This window comes from Harpia harpyja, chromosome 9 (assembly GCF_026419915.1).
Source record: "Harpia harpyja isolate bHarHar1 chromosome 9, bHarHar1 primary haplotype, whole genome shotgun sequence".
In the NCBI taxonomy this organism is placed as follows: Eukaryota; Metazoa; Chordata; class Aves; order Accipitriformes; family Accipitridae; genus Harpia; species Harpia harpyja.
In genome coordinates, this window is record NC_068948.1 from 1,524,777 (window position 1) to 1,537,568 (window position 12,792).

A 12,792-nucleotide genomic window follows, 5' to 3' on the forward strand; every position below is an offset into this window, starting at 1 on the left:
GAACCAAAGCAGGGACACGAGTGGTGGGTTGCGGAAAGAGGCCTCGTTAATGCTACAGAAAACCCGGGGGGGGGCAGCGGCCCCGTACGGCGCCCAGCCCCAGCCCTCCCACAGCCCCCCCCCGCTTCGGGGGCTCAGCCCCAGGTGCGGGGGGGGGGGGGGGAACCGGGTGTTTTCCCCCAGAATCAGCAGCGTTATCCCGGTAGTGTGTGTGTATGGGGGGGGTCCCCAGCTCCTGCTTCCCGACACCCTGCCCGGGCCTTCAGCCACCCGCAGAGGCGGCGAGAGGAGTTTCGGGGTGACTCCTGCGTCGAGTCCCGGTGCGCTCGCCTTCCCCGGCAGCACCCGTCGTTCCGGCGTCGTTCCGGCTCAGCCAGCACGCTCGCCCACGCCGCATGGCTGCAGGCAGCAGAGCACCGAACCCCTGCCCTGCCCGCACCCCTGCCCGCACCGCGGCCCCGAGCGGGCAACATCCCAGGCACTGACGCCACGGGCAGGATTTGGTGCAGGGATGGCGGGAGCTGCTGCCGGTCATTAACCGGGTCCCGGCACCTCCCGCAGGGCTCACTCAGGTCCGGCAGCGACCCCCCCACCCCAGGCCCAGGACCCCCAGCCGTCCCCATGGGCAGAGGGTCCCAGCTGCCTCGCAGAGCTGGGGGCTGCCTGTGTCCATCCCAGGGCCCCGTGGCAGGTTGGGGGGGGGGGGTGGCTGTGGGGCTGGGCCCCCCCCACTTAGGGCTCTGCCTCGGTGCCGGAGTCCTGGAAGAGGGACTGCTTACGGAGGCTCAGCCGGGCGCACTTGGGGCAGGTGGTGGAGTTGTCGTAGTAGCAGTCCCTGCGGGGAGGTGACAGCGCTGGGCCACCCCCCTGCACCAGCCCCAGTGCCACCCGTGTCCATCCCGTCATCCCCCCCCCCCCCGCCACTCCGGTGCCACATTGCCGGGCCCGGCGGGAAGCGTCCATCGCCGGTGCGTGCCGTACCTGTGGAAGACGGCGGAGCAGTCGGTGCAGACGGAAGTGTGGCTGTCGAAGGGGAAGAGCACGTCGCCCTCCTTGCAGAGCTCGCAGACGAAGCCTTTCGCCTGGCACCGCTGGGGCAGGAGAAGGCAAAAGGTCCCAATGGTGTCCGGCGGGGATCCCGCCAGCCCCCCCACGCACACGGCGCTGGCCCCGTGGGAGCCGTGCCGTGGGTCACGGCTCACCTCGCAGTCCAGCTTGATGTGCTTGGCGAAAAGGGTGTGGATCTCCGTCAGGGAGCAGCTCAGGCGCCCGGCCTCGATATCGATCAGGTCCTGCAGCGAGTACATCTCGTCGTTCTCCACAAAGTGCTGCCGGTCCTGCAGCTACAGGCGGACAGCCCGTCACCGCCGCCCCCGGTCCCGGCACCCCGGGGTGTCCCCCCCAACCCCGGTTCGGCCGCTCGTGCGGGGCCTGACCTGCAGCAGCAGCCGTGCCTCCATCGCCTCCTTGCAGGTGATGAAGTAGGGCTTCATCAGCAGGATGTCCTGGCGCAGCTTCTGCGGGGGGGACGGGACAGGACCGAGACAGGGAAAAGGGTGGTGACAGGGACAGGACGGGGATGAGATGGGGACGGTGTGGGAATGGGATGGGATGAGGACATGATGGGGACAAGGTCAGGCTGGGTCAGGCTCAGCCCCGTAGCACCCTCTGCCCTGATCCCAACCTCTGCGGGTGCTGCCGGACCCCCCATCTCCCTCCCCGCTCACCCCACGCTCCCTCCACCGTGCCTGCCCGCCCTGCCGGCCACGCTCACCCGGATCTCCACCAGCTCCTCCACGTAGTTGAAGAGCAGCGGGTTGATCTCCCGCAGCTTCAGCACGGGCCGCGACACCATCAGCGCCAGGTACCGCATGCTGCAGCGTGACACCTGCCCGCCGGTGCTGCCGTCACCGGGCCATCCCCACCGCCACGGCCTCGGGGACCCTCGGTACTGCTGCCCCGGGATCCCATCCCCAGGGACGCAGCCCTGGGGACGCGGCCCTTCCCAAGTGACCACTACCCAGGGACACAGCCCCCCTAAGTGACCTCCAACCAGGGACACGGCCCCCAGGGACCCCTGCCCAAGGACATGGCCCCCCCAGGTGACCTCTAACCAGGGACACAGCCCCCCAAGTGACCTCCAACCAGGGACACAGCCCCCAGGGACCACCATAACCAGGGACATGGCCCCCCCAGGTGACCTCTAACCAGGGACACAGCCCCCTGAGTATTCTCCAACCAGGGTCATAGCCCCCAGGGACCCCCAGGACCAGGGACATGGCACCCCAAGTGACCTCCAACCAGGGACACAGCCCCTAGGGACCCCCATGACCAGGGCCACAGCCCCCCCGGGACCCTGGGCACCCCCGAGCCCCCACCCCGTGCCAGGGGCACCTTTCGGGGCTCGAAGTCCCAGTTGTGGATGGCGCGGGCAGGCACGACGGCCAGGTCGTTCCAGTGGCAGCTGCTGCAGTAGTAGAGGCCGGTGTAGTCGCACTGCCGGGCCTCGCTGGGCACCCCCCCTGCGGCGGCACACGCGCCGGCACAGGCGTTGGCACACGTACCGGCACCGCGCCACACCCTGCTCGCCCCACCCTGCTCGCCCCACGCCACGCACCCCACCGCGGGGCGCGCGGCAGCACCCGGGGACACAGCGGGGCCCCAGCATCACCTTCCCATGCGCTGTGGCCCCCCCCCCCCAGTCCCACACAGCCCTGACCGCCCCCCCCCAGCTCCCCATAGCTCCCAGCCCCACACAGCCCCCAGAGCACCAACCTGCAGCTCCCCCCAGCACCACGCAGCCCCCGAAAAAGCCGAGCCCCACACATCCCCCACCCCCCAGCCCCCCAGCGCTGGCCCCCAGCTCCCCCCAGCCCCACACACATCCCCCCCCAGCCCCACGCCGCGGCGGCACAGCCTTACGGAGGGAGACGGGGGCACGGCACTCGGCGCAGCGGTAGTCCTGGCTGTCCAGCCCGCTCTCGGGGCAGATGCTGAGCTGGTACTCAGCCTGGTGGCTGACCTTGGCCCGCACGCAAGCCTTGCTCACCAGCGGCAGGCACTTGCTGTGGCACCGGTAGTAGCAGCCTGGGATGGGGACGGGCGGCCGTCAGTGCGGGGACATGGCGGGAGGGGGGACGGGGAGGGGGACGCGGGGTCCCAGCCCCACCTGTGCAGGTGTACCAGGTCTGGATGAGGCCCCAGATGATGGTGCTGCACTTGTCGCACATCTGCTTCACGCTCTTGCTCTTCTCCTTGTAGAAGCGATGCTCCAGGACCACCCGGATGTTGGGCTCATCCTCGTCGGGGTCCTGCGCGAGGCGGGGGCGGGATGTCAGCGCGCCCCCCCCCCCCCCCGCGCCTATAGAGACCCCCACACCCCCGGCCCCACCTTCAGCTCCTGCAGCTTGAGGCGGAGGTGGATGAGCCGCACCACCGCGTCCTTCTGCCGCTCCGAGTGCTCGGGCAGCGCCAGGATCGCCCGCTTGCACTCCTCGATGGCCTGACGCAGCTGCTGCACGTCCGACGCCAGGATCAGGCCCTGCGGCAGCGGGAGGAAGAAGAGGAGGGTGGGCTGGCAGCCCGCTACCCGCCCCCCCCCCCCCCCCCAAAACCCCAACCCCAGCCCCGTTTTCTGCTCCCCCCGCCTCCAGCCCCACTCACCACGGGGCGGGAGAAGTGGTCCTCAGCCAGGCCCAGGTCCAGGGTCCCCTCGGGGTCTCCCGGGGACGGATCCGGCCGCCGGGCTGCAATGGGGGGAGTGCCACGGAGTTGGGGGGGGGGGGCTGGGACCCCTCGCCCACCGCAGCCATGGGGCAAGGCTATGGGGGGGGGGGGGTGGGGGGGGGGTTGGTCAGCACCCACCTGGGGGGGGGGTCTCCCCGTCGGGGTGCTCCTGCTGCTGCTCGGGGGCCTTGTTGAAGGGGTTGAGGTGGGCCTGGCGGAAGCGGGCCAGCCGCTCGTCGTACGCCATCGCCGCTCGCCCTGCGGGACGCCGCCTCAGTCACCCACCGGTACCGGCACCGGCACCGGCACCGTCCCCCGTGGACAAACCCGGCCCTCCGCCTCCCACACCCACGTCCCCCGCCCTGCCCCACTGCCACCGCCCGCCTCGGCCCACGCTCACCCCATCCCGCCACCCTACGGCCCCCCCCCCCCCCCCCGGTGCAGCCCTCCCCACCCCCATTGCACGGCCCCGTTCTCCTCCCCCCGGTGCAGCCCCCACCGCGCGTTTGCTCCCCATCGGGGGGTCCCCGCAGCCCCGACCCCCCCCCCCCAGCTCTTGCATGGGCCTGGATGGCAGCGGCCCCCCCCGCAACCCCCCCATTGTACAGCCCCCCCACTGCCCCGCACCCCTTATTGCGGAGCCCCCCCATGCACTCCCTTATCCCCCCCCCCCGCACCCCCCGGTCCCGGTCCCCCCGCCCGCCAGGGGGCAGCGCCCCCGCCCCACTCACCGCAACGCCGCGCGCCGTCGCCCCTCCCACCTCTCCCCTCTCCTTCACTGCCGCGCCCCGCCCAGCCGCCCCGCCCCGCCTCGCCCCGCCCTGCCTTACCCCGCTGCCGCCCCCTGTCGGTCGGCGGACCGCCCCGCCCCGCCCCGCCCCGCCCCGCGCCCGGGCATGGCCGCGGCGTCCCGACCCGCGGCCCCGGACCCGCCTGCGCGGCCCGGCGGCGCCTCCTGCCCACCGCCCCCGCCTCCTCACCCGTGCCCCACGGCCCTCTGCCCCCGAGAACCCCAGCCCCGCAATCCCTTGTCTGCATAGTAGCCCTATAGCACCCTGGCCCCGCAGCCCCCAGACCCATAGCTCCCCGTCCCCATAGCTCCGGGCCCCAGAGCCCCCAGACCCACAGGTCCTTGCCCCCCCACCCCCCAGCCCCATAGCTCCCCATCCCCAGACCCCCCAGCCTTATAACTCCTTTCCCCGCAGCCCCCAGCCCCATAGCTCTGGGCCCCAGACCCCCCAACCCCATAGCCCCCAGCCCCACAGCTCCTTGCCCCCAGCTCCGTAGCTCCCCATCCCCATAGCCCCCAGCCCCACGATCCCACAGCCCCTTCCCTTGCCCCCACAGCACAGCCCCTCTCCCCACAGGCACCCCCCAGGAGGGAGCAGCGGCCCCAGGGGGGGCTGCAGCCCCATGGCAGCCCAGCCTGGCCCCCCACTCTGGGGTCAGCCCAGCACCCAGGCGGGAGCCGGGGCTCCCCAGAACCACAGGGGCTCAAGGGCTGTTTGGGCTGGGGGTGCCCTGGATCCCCCAGAGCCAGACACGTGCCCAGCCCGGGGGCCACAGGGCCGGGGGGAGCACCCAGGGGTCCGTGCCCCCACCTCGGTTTGGGGTGACAAAGGGCCAACGCTGTCCTGGCACAGGGAGGGGGCAGCCACCACCCCAGCATGGAGAAGGGGGACAGTGGGGACAAAGGCACAGCCACCCTCCCGGGCACCGCACCCCCAGGGGGCCGGAGCTGTGGGGCACAGGGCAGGGGGGCAAAGGGACAGGAACTATCTGGGAGGGGACCAGGGCTCGGGCACAGCCACCCTGGGCACGTGGGGTCCCCAAGTCCCCTCGTTAACGGGCTCAAACCCCCGAGTTGCCCCCAGCAGAAGGTCCGGTGTGTCCCGCCCCCCCCCCCCCCCCCAAAGGAGCCACAGACAGGTGGTACCTGGACAGCAATAAATTTATTAAGTATTCAAAAAAAATAATAGACACGAACCAGTAAAAAACGAAAAGGGGGGAGGCAGGAGGGAGGGGTGGGGGGGGCCGAGCCGGCTCAGGGGGGGACGGGGTCAGGAGACACCGAAGGGCCGCACGGGGGGAGCCCGGCTGGGGCCCGGGGTGGGGGGGTGCAGCAGCGCGAAGCCGGGGGGCTGCAGGCATCGGGCGTCAGGCATCACTTGGCACCCTGGGCCTCCGACTCCTCCTCGTCATCCTCGTACATCTCGCCCTCCTCCTCGGCCGTGGCGTCCTGGTACTGCTGGTACTCGGACACCAGGTCGTTCATGTTGCTCTCGGCCTCGGTGAACTCCATCTCGTCCATCCCCTCGCCCGTGTACCAGTGGAGGAAGGCCTTGCGGCGGAACATGGCCGTGAACTGCTCCGAGATGCGCTTGAAGAGCTCCTGGATGGCCGTGCTGTTGCCGATGAAGGTGGAGGACATCTTCAGCCCCCGGGGAGGGATGTCGCAGACGGCCACCTTGACGTTGTTGGGGATCCACTCTACGAAGTAGGAGCTGTTCTTGCTCTGGATGGCCAACATCTGCTCATCCACCTCCTTCATGGACATGCGGCCCCGGAAGACGGTGGCCACGGTGAGGTAGCGGCCGTGGCGGGGGTCGCAGGCGGCCATCATGTTCTTGGCGTCAAACATCTGCTGGGTGAGCTCGGGGACGGTGAGGGCACGGTACTGCTGGCTGCCGCGGGCCGTCAGCGGGGCGAAGCCCGGCATGAAGAAGTGGAGACGTGGGAAGGGCACCATGTTGACGGCCAGCTTGCGGAGGTCGGCGTTGAGTTGGCCGGGGAAGCGGAGGGAGGTGGTGACGCCGCTCATGGTGGCCGAGACGAGGTGGTTGAGGTCACCGTAGGTGGGGGTGGCCAACTTGAGGGTGCGGAAGCAGATGTCGTAGAGAGCTTCGTTATCGATGCAGTAGGTCTCATCCGTGTTCTCCACCAGCTGGTGGATGGAGAGCGTGGCGTTGTAGGGCTCCACCACCGTGTCCGACACCTTGGGGGATGGCACCACGCTGAAAGTGTTCATGATGCGGTCGGGATACTCCTCCCGCACCTTGCTGATGAGGAGGGTGCCCATGCCGGAGCCAGTGCCGCCGCCCAGCGAGTGGGTCAGCTGGAAGCCCTGCAGGCAGTCGCAGTTCTCGCACTCCTTCCGTACCACGTCCAGCACCGAGTCCACCAGTTCGGCCCCCTCCGTGTAGTGCCCCTTGGCCCAGTTATTCCCGGCCCCGCTCTGCCCTGCCAGGGGTGGGGGGGAAAAAAAAAGAGGCACCCGATGGCCGCCGGCACCCCCCGCGCCCACGCCGGGGATGGGACGGGGCGCTGCCGGCGGCGGCGGCATCGGCAAGATCTGAGACCGGGGCGGGGTGGGAAGCGGAAACGGCAAAGGTTTGGCGGCGTGCCGGCTGTGCCGGGCCCCGCGGCGCGGGTGGGGATACACCCGCCGAGCGCCCCGGGGACGGGGACGGCGACGGCCCGGGAGGGGTCCAGGGACGCGGGTGACGGCGTCCCCCTCCCCGAGGACCTACCGAAGATGAAGTTGTCGGGGCGGAAGAGGTGGCCGAAGGCACCCGAGCGCACGCTGTCCATCGTCCCCGGCTCCAGGTCCACCAGGATGGCGCGAGGCACGTACTTGTGAGCTGCGAGAGACCCCGTGCCGGGAGGGGACCTGCCGCTCCCCCCCCCCGACCCCCAACCTGGGGGTGCCCCACCCCACCCTGCAGAGTCCCACGGGGCTGGGTGCACGTGTTGTGTTCCCCCCCCCCAGAGCATGGGGTCCCTGTGGGGCTGGGGGCACATTTGTCCCCACACACACAGTGGGGGTCCCATGGGGCTGGGTGCACATCTGCAACCCCCCCCCCCCCAAACAAACCACAGGGTCCCATGGGGCTGGGTGCACATCTGCAACCCCCCCCCCCCCCCAAACAAACCACAAGGTCCCACGGGGCTAGGTGCATGAGTTGTGCATGTGTCGTGTGTCCCCCCCCAGCACCTCAGGGCCCCATGGAGCTGGGTGCACATGTCATGTCTGTCCCCCCCCAGGGCACAGGGTCCCCACGGGGTGGGTGCACGTGTTATGTCCCCCCCCCCCCAGAGCACAGGGTCCCCACAGGGTGGGTGCACATGTCATGTGTCCCCCCCCAGAGCACAGGGTCCCCACAGGGTGGGTGCACACGTCTTCCCCGCCCCCCCCCACCAGGGTCCTGTGGGGTGGGTGCACGTATCTGCCTGCCCCGCCCCAGTAGACGCAGGACCTGCCTGCAACTGGGGAGGGGGGTGGAAAAGGGACAGGGGGGTGTGTCCCCCCTGCTCAGGGTGGGGGTTCTGGGGAGGGGGGGGCTCGCTTACAAGAGGCCTCATTGTAGTAGACGCTGATGCGCTCCAGCTGCAGGTCGGAGTCGCCCACGTAGTTGCCGCTGGGGTCGATGCCGTGCTCGTCGCTGATCACCTCCCAGAACTGGGGGCACAGGGCTCAGCGAGGGCGGGGGGGGGACACCACACGGACACCGGGACCCCCTCCCATTCCCCACCCCCCCGCCTCCCACCCGCGGGCAGGGCGGGGCAGGGCGGGGCGGGGCAGGGCGCCCCCTGGCGGCGGGGCGCGGGGCGGGGCGGGCGCTGTCCGCGGTGCTGAAGGGCGGACAAAGGCGGCGGGGGGGGGGCGGGGCCCTTTGTCCGCCCGGTGCGGCGGGAGGTGGGGGGGGGGGGGGCGGCGGGGAGGAGGAGGAAGAGGAGAAGGGGGGGGGGTGGGTGTCGGTGTCTTTGTCCGCCGCTCGTCTCCGCAGCGGCGGGGCGGGGCCGCCGTTACCTTGGCGCCGATCTGGTTGCCGCATTGCCCCGCCTGGATGTGGACGATCTCCCTCATGGTGCTGCAGGGCCGGGCCTGGGCCGGAACGGAGCGGGAAACGGGAACAGGGAACGGGAGCAGGAGCAGGAGCAGGAGCGGCACCGGGAGCGCGGGGGGCGGCTCCGCTGCCGCCGCTTCCTTTATAGGCGCCTGGCGCCGCACCGGGCCGGGCGCTGACGTCACCGCCGCCCCGCAGCCAATCGGCGGCCGCCGCCGCAGCGCCGCAACAACCCTGCGGCACCGCCGCCGCCGCCACCGCCCCGGCACCGCCCCGCCCCGGGCCCCGCCCCTGCCCCGCCCCTGCCCCGCCCCGGGCCCCGCCGGTTCGGGGACCCCCGGCGCCCACGGCGGGGGGGGGGGGGGGGCGCGGGACGGGGGAGGGTACCCCCTGCACCCACGGCGGGGGGGACCCGCCCGGCACGGCACGGCACGGCCCGCCGCGCTGCGGGGGCACCCCGGTACCTGCGGGTGGACCGGGGACCACCCAGGCACGGCGGGAGCATCCCGGGGCGGCGGGAGGTGTGTGGGGGGGGGCAGCACCCCAACCCTTGGCCCGATTTGGGGGGGAGGGCAGGGACAAACCCCGGGGGGGCCGCCCCGGGGAGTCCCGGGCGCCAGGAGCCCCCCCAGCCCCCGCGGCGGGGCCGGGGCGGGCGGTGGCGGGCGCGGCCCGAGAACAAAGGCGGCGGCGAGGAGCCCCTTTGTCCGGGGGGCGGCCCTGGCCGCCCCCCACACCCCCCCCGCAGGGACCGGCCTCCCGCCTCCCCGCGCCCGGGGCTGCTCCAACACCCCACCGGTCCCTCCCGGTGCCGTCCGTCCCCCCCCTCCCCGCCTCTCCGGCCCCGGGGTCGGTGCAGGCGGCCGCGGCTCTACAACAGCAACCGGGAGCAATCGAGCTTCGAATAAACGGTGGGGCCGGGAAGGGCCGACACCCCCCCCCCCCCCCGCCCCGGTGCCCCGGGGCTCCCCCGGGGGCTGCACAGTGGTGCCAGCCACAGCATCCCTGCAAAGAGCCTTTTATTGGGTACCGCGAACCCGTCAGCCCGGATCGGGGTGCCGGAGGGGGACGCCCCACGGCATGTCCCGTCCCATCCGTCCGTCTGTCCGTCCGTCCGTCCGTCCGTCCCGCGGCAGGGACGGCCGTGCCATTACCCGTGTCCCGCTGCCTACCAGGAGCAGCGGACCACCTCCCGCAGCGTCCGCCGGAGCTCCTGGCTCCGGAAGGCATAGATGAGGGGGTCGATGACTGAGTTACAGATGATGAGGATGAGGAAGAGGTTGAAGTAGCTGAAGAAGCAGGTGCAGAAGGGGTTGTTGGGACAGGTGACAATGAGGATGAGGTGGAAGAAGAAGGGCCCCCAGCAGATGAAGAAGACGCCCAGGAGGATGGTGAGCGTGACGGCTCCCTTCAGGCTGCTGTCGTGGTAGACGGTGGGCTGCTTCTGCTGCCTGGAGATGCTGCGGAGGTGGTGGCGGGCCAGGGCGAACATGTGGATGTAGAGCACCAGCATGAGGACCAGCATGAAGAGGAAGAAGCCGATGAGGCAGAGGAGGATGGCATTGTTGTGGCAGTAGGTGATGAAGACGGTGCTGGAGATGGTGCTGGTCAGCCAGATGCTGGCCATGGTCACCACGGCCCGTTGCAGCGTCATGATGCTGTGGTAGCGCAGGGCGTAGAAGATGGTGATGTAGCGGTCCACGGCGATGACCCCCAGGAAGGAGAGGGAGGACACGACGGAGCTGCAGATGAGCATGTCAATGACGTTGTCCATGTGGCGGACAATGCTGGTGCGGACCACCAGCACGCCGTGCTCCATCAGCAGCATGAAGAGTGTCTCCGCCAGGTTGCTGATGCTCACCAGCATGTCGGAGACGGCCAGGCAGCAGATGAAGTAGTACGTGGGCGAGTGCAGGTTCCTGTTCTTCAGGATGGCAGCCACCACCAGCAGGTTCTCCACCAGGCTCACCAGCCCCAGCGTGAGGAAGAGCTCGCTGGGAATGTTGAGCCCCTGGCACCAGGGGCTGCCGGCCCCGGTGTTGCTCTGGTTGCCCTCGCTGGCATTCCAGGGCTCACGCAGCAGGCGCAGGGGGGCCAGCGTCGACATGGTCCCCACCTCAGCCCCAGGGCCCCCCCGCAGCGCCCACACACCCCCTGAGCCCCCGTCCCGTCCCGCCAGTGCTCCCGCAACACCCGGCGGCGAGGCCGAGGGGACGTGGAGGAATTGGGGACGTGGGGTCCCGCCACCCGGGGACGTGCCGGGGATGCCGCGTGCCCGCCGGGACTCCCGGTGTCGCGGCTGCCCTCCTCGCCAGCACTGCCCGGCGTCCCCACAGCCGCGCGCCTGCCAGCCCAGGGTGATGGGGAAGAAAGGGCCCTTTCTCTGCCCCGGCTCCCACGACTCCTCCTCCCGAGGAGGGTGGGCACCCGCATGACGGCGGCACACCGGGGAGCCACCACAGAGACCAGGGTTGCCGGACCCCCGACACAGCCCTAGGGAGCCCGACTGCTTCAGGTCATCATGTGCCTGGGGATCCCACATGCCCTGGAAGGGGTCCACGCACTCCCTGGGGCTGTGCACCCTGGGGGGCTGTCTGTGTGCCATAGGGGTCCTCTGTGCCCTGGGGGACCGTGCACCTTGGGGTCCCCAGGTGTCCTGGGGTCCTGTGTGTGCTGGGGGGGACCCCTGCACTCTGGGGGACTGTGTGTCTTGGGGGGTCCCATGTGCCTTGCAGGCCTACGTGCCCTGGTGGGTCCACGTGCCCTGGGGGAGGGTCCACAGACACTGGGGTCCCGTGTGCCCTGTGGTGTCCACGCACCTTGGGGACCCTGGTGGGACCCTCCTCACTGCAGGAGCCCAAGTGCCCCTCCCAATCCCCGTGCATGGGGCCGGGATCCCCATCAGACCCACCAGCCTGGCCTGGCCCCGGGGAAGGTGTTTTGCCACGGGGCGAGCGATGGGTCCGATAGGGATCATCAAAGGCACAATTAAACGCGATGCTGTGCCTGCACCCCGGCAAAGCCCAGTGCCGGAGGGAGCCCGGGCAGGCTGGGGGACGTGGGACCCATCTGACCATCATGTGCCTTTGGTTGGTGTTGATGCCTGGAGCCGCTCAGCTGCCAAAGAGCCATTCACGGCTGCATGAAAAGGCCAATCCCGCGGTCGTTCCCACTGACCGCTTCCGCTCCTTCCTGTGGGGTGCCGGGAACCCTTCCCCATGTCACAGAGCACCCCACGGCTCCGGCACAGATGAAAGCGGCTCAGCTGGATGCGCTGGGAATGGGGTCCCAGGCTGCCATGGTGCCTTGCTCACACTGAGTGCCAGTACGGCAGGGAGTTACGGCCAACGCGTGCCGCGTGTCGAGCCAAAGCCGGTGCACGTGCAGCCCCAGTGTCGGGTGAGGAGCGGCAAAACACCGCTTACCCCCAGGGAAATGCAAGCAGGAGGAATCCGGACCAACAGCCACCGGCTTCTCCCCTTCCCAGCTGCTGCTCAGCTAAAGAGCGCGCTGGTACGTGCTATGAATTTTTAGCTTTATCAACAGAGGCTTTGAGAACAGAGCTAGAAAACGCCGAGTCTGCAAATCCAAGTGAAGGGAATGCAAGGCACAGGGGAGCAGACAGGGCTCCTGTGCCACAGGATTTGGATGTGCCAGCAGGGATGGGGACAGGGCAGGCTGGCCGGAGCCCATCCCCGCCAGCCCCCGGTGATCCACACTGCTCCCCGGGGAATGGACACAGCGAGCGCTGCAGAAGGGGGGGAGGATTTATTCCGGGCAGCGCAGCCTGGCTCAGCATTAGAGCCACATATACACCGTTACACAGCAGAAAAAGGAAAAAGCTTTGCGGGCAGCGAGGATGAGTTAAGGGTTTGAGCGCAGCTGACCTCATTGCTGGCTCTACAAGGTGAAGGTGGGGAAACAAGGGATGGAAGGAGAAAATAGAGGCAGGGGAGGGGATCCTTTCTGCTCCCAGCACGATCAAACGGCTGCAGCACAAGGAAGAACTGCTCCCCACACACCTACAGTAGCGCAGGGAGAGCTGCGGCAGTGGAGCGGGGACCCTGAGCCCTTCATCAGCAAGCTGGAAGGTCCCACGTCAGGGCCTGGAGTGTTTCGTGGAGGGAAGGAGGCTTCAGGCTGGGGGAAGCACAAAGGGCAACCACGGTTCAGGAGTCGCAGGAGAGGGCAAAAAAACCCTCCGGCCATTAAACACAAG

At 69.9% G+C, this 12,792-nt stretch overlaps 2 protein-coding genes across 4 annotated transcripts; both read right to left on the reverse strand.

Moving 5' to 3' along the window:
- Nucleotides 1-119: 119 nt before the first annotated feature.
- On the reverse strand, nucleotides 120-4,538 carry DEF8 (differentially expressed in FDCP 8 homolog). 3 transcript variants are annotated; one of them, XM_052797338.1, is made up of 12 exons: nucleotides 4,458-4,538; nucleotides 3,865-3,984; nucleotides 3,664-3,746; nucleotides 3,392-3,541; nucleotides 3,170-3,311; nucleotides 2,923-3,087; nucleotides 2,395-2,522; nucleotides 1,775-1,888; nucleotides 1,437-1,517; nucleotides 1,203-1,343; nucleotides 982-1,091; nucleotides 121-835 (listed from the first exon to the last, which is right to left on the reverse strand). In XM_052797338.1, the coding sequence occupies exons 2-12, from the start codon at nucleotides 3,971-3,973 to the stop codon at nucleotides 733-735; spliced, it is 1,326 nt and encodes a 441-aa protein (XP_052653298.1). In that variant the 5' UTR covers nucleotides 3,974-3,984; nucleotides 4,458-4,538; the 3' UTR covers nucleotides 121-732. The 3 variants fall into 3 exon arrangements, with proteins under 3 accessions (XP_052653299.1, XP_052653300.1, XP_052653298.1); XM_052797339.1 differs by lacking the exon at nucleotides 4,458-4,538 and having other exon boundaries at nucleotides 120-835; nucleotides 1,203-1,337; nucleotides 3,865-4,081; XM_052797340.1 differs by lacking the exon at nucleotides 4,458-4,538 and having other exon boundaries at nucleotides 120-835; nucleotides 1,203-1,292; nucleotides 3,865-4,080.
- A 1,121-nt stretch (nucleotides 4,539-5,659) lies between these two features.
- Nucleotides 5,660-10,680, reverse strand: TUBB3 (tubulin beta 3 class III). The gene is given in 5 exon segments (XM_052797342.1): nucleotides 5,660-6,966; nucleotides 7,257-7,367; nucleotides 8,077-8,266; nucleotides 9,002-9,017; nucleotides 9,746-10,680. Coding segments are annotated over 5 exon segments (2,328 nt in total). The 3' UTR covers nucleotides 5,660-5,890.
- Between the last annotated feature and the right edge of the window lie 2,112 nt (nucleotides 10,681-12,792).

Coding starts and splice junctions, on each gene's coding strand:
- DEF8 (XM_052797338.1), bottom strand. CDS start 3,973: ATGGCGTACGACGAGCGGCTGGCCCGCTTCCGCCAGGCCCACCTCAAC. Junction 3,088..3,169: donor GACCTGGTACACCTGCACAG/GTGGGGCTGGGA, acceptor TCCCCATCCCAG/GCTGCTACTACCGGTGCCAC. Junction 2,523..2,922: donor CCGTGCCCCCGTCTCCCTCC/GTAAGGCTGTGC, acceptor GTGCCGCCGCAG/GGGGGGTGCCCAGCGAGGCC.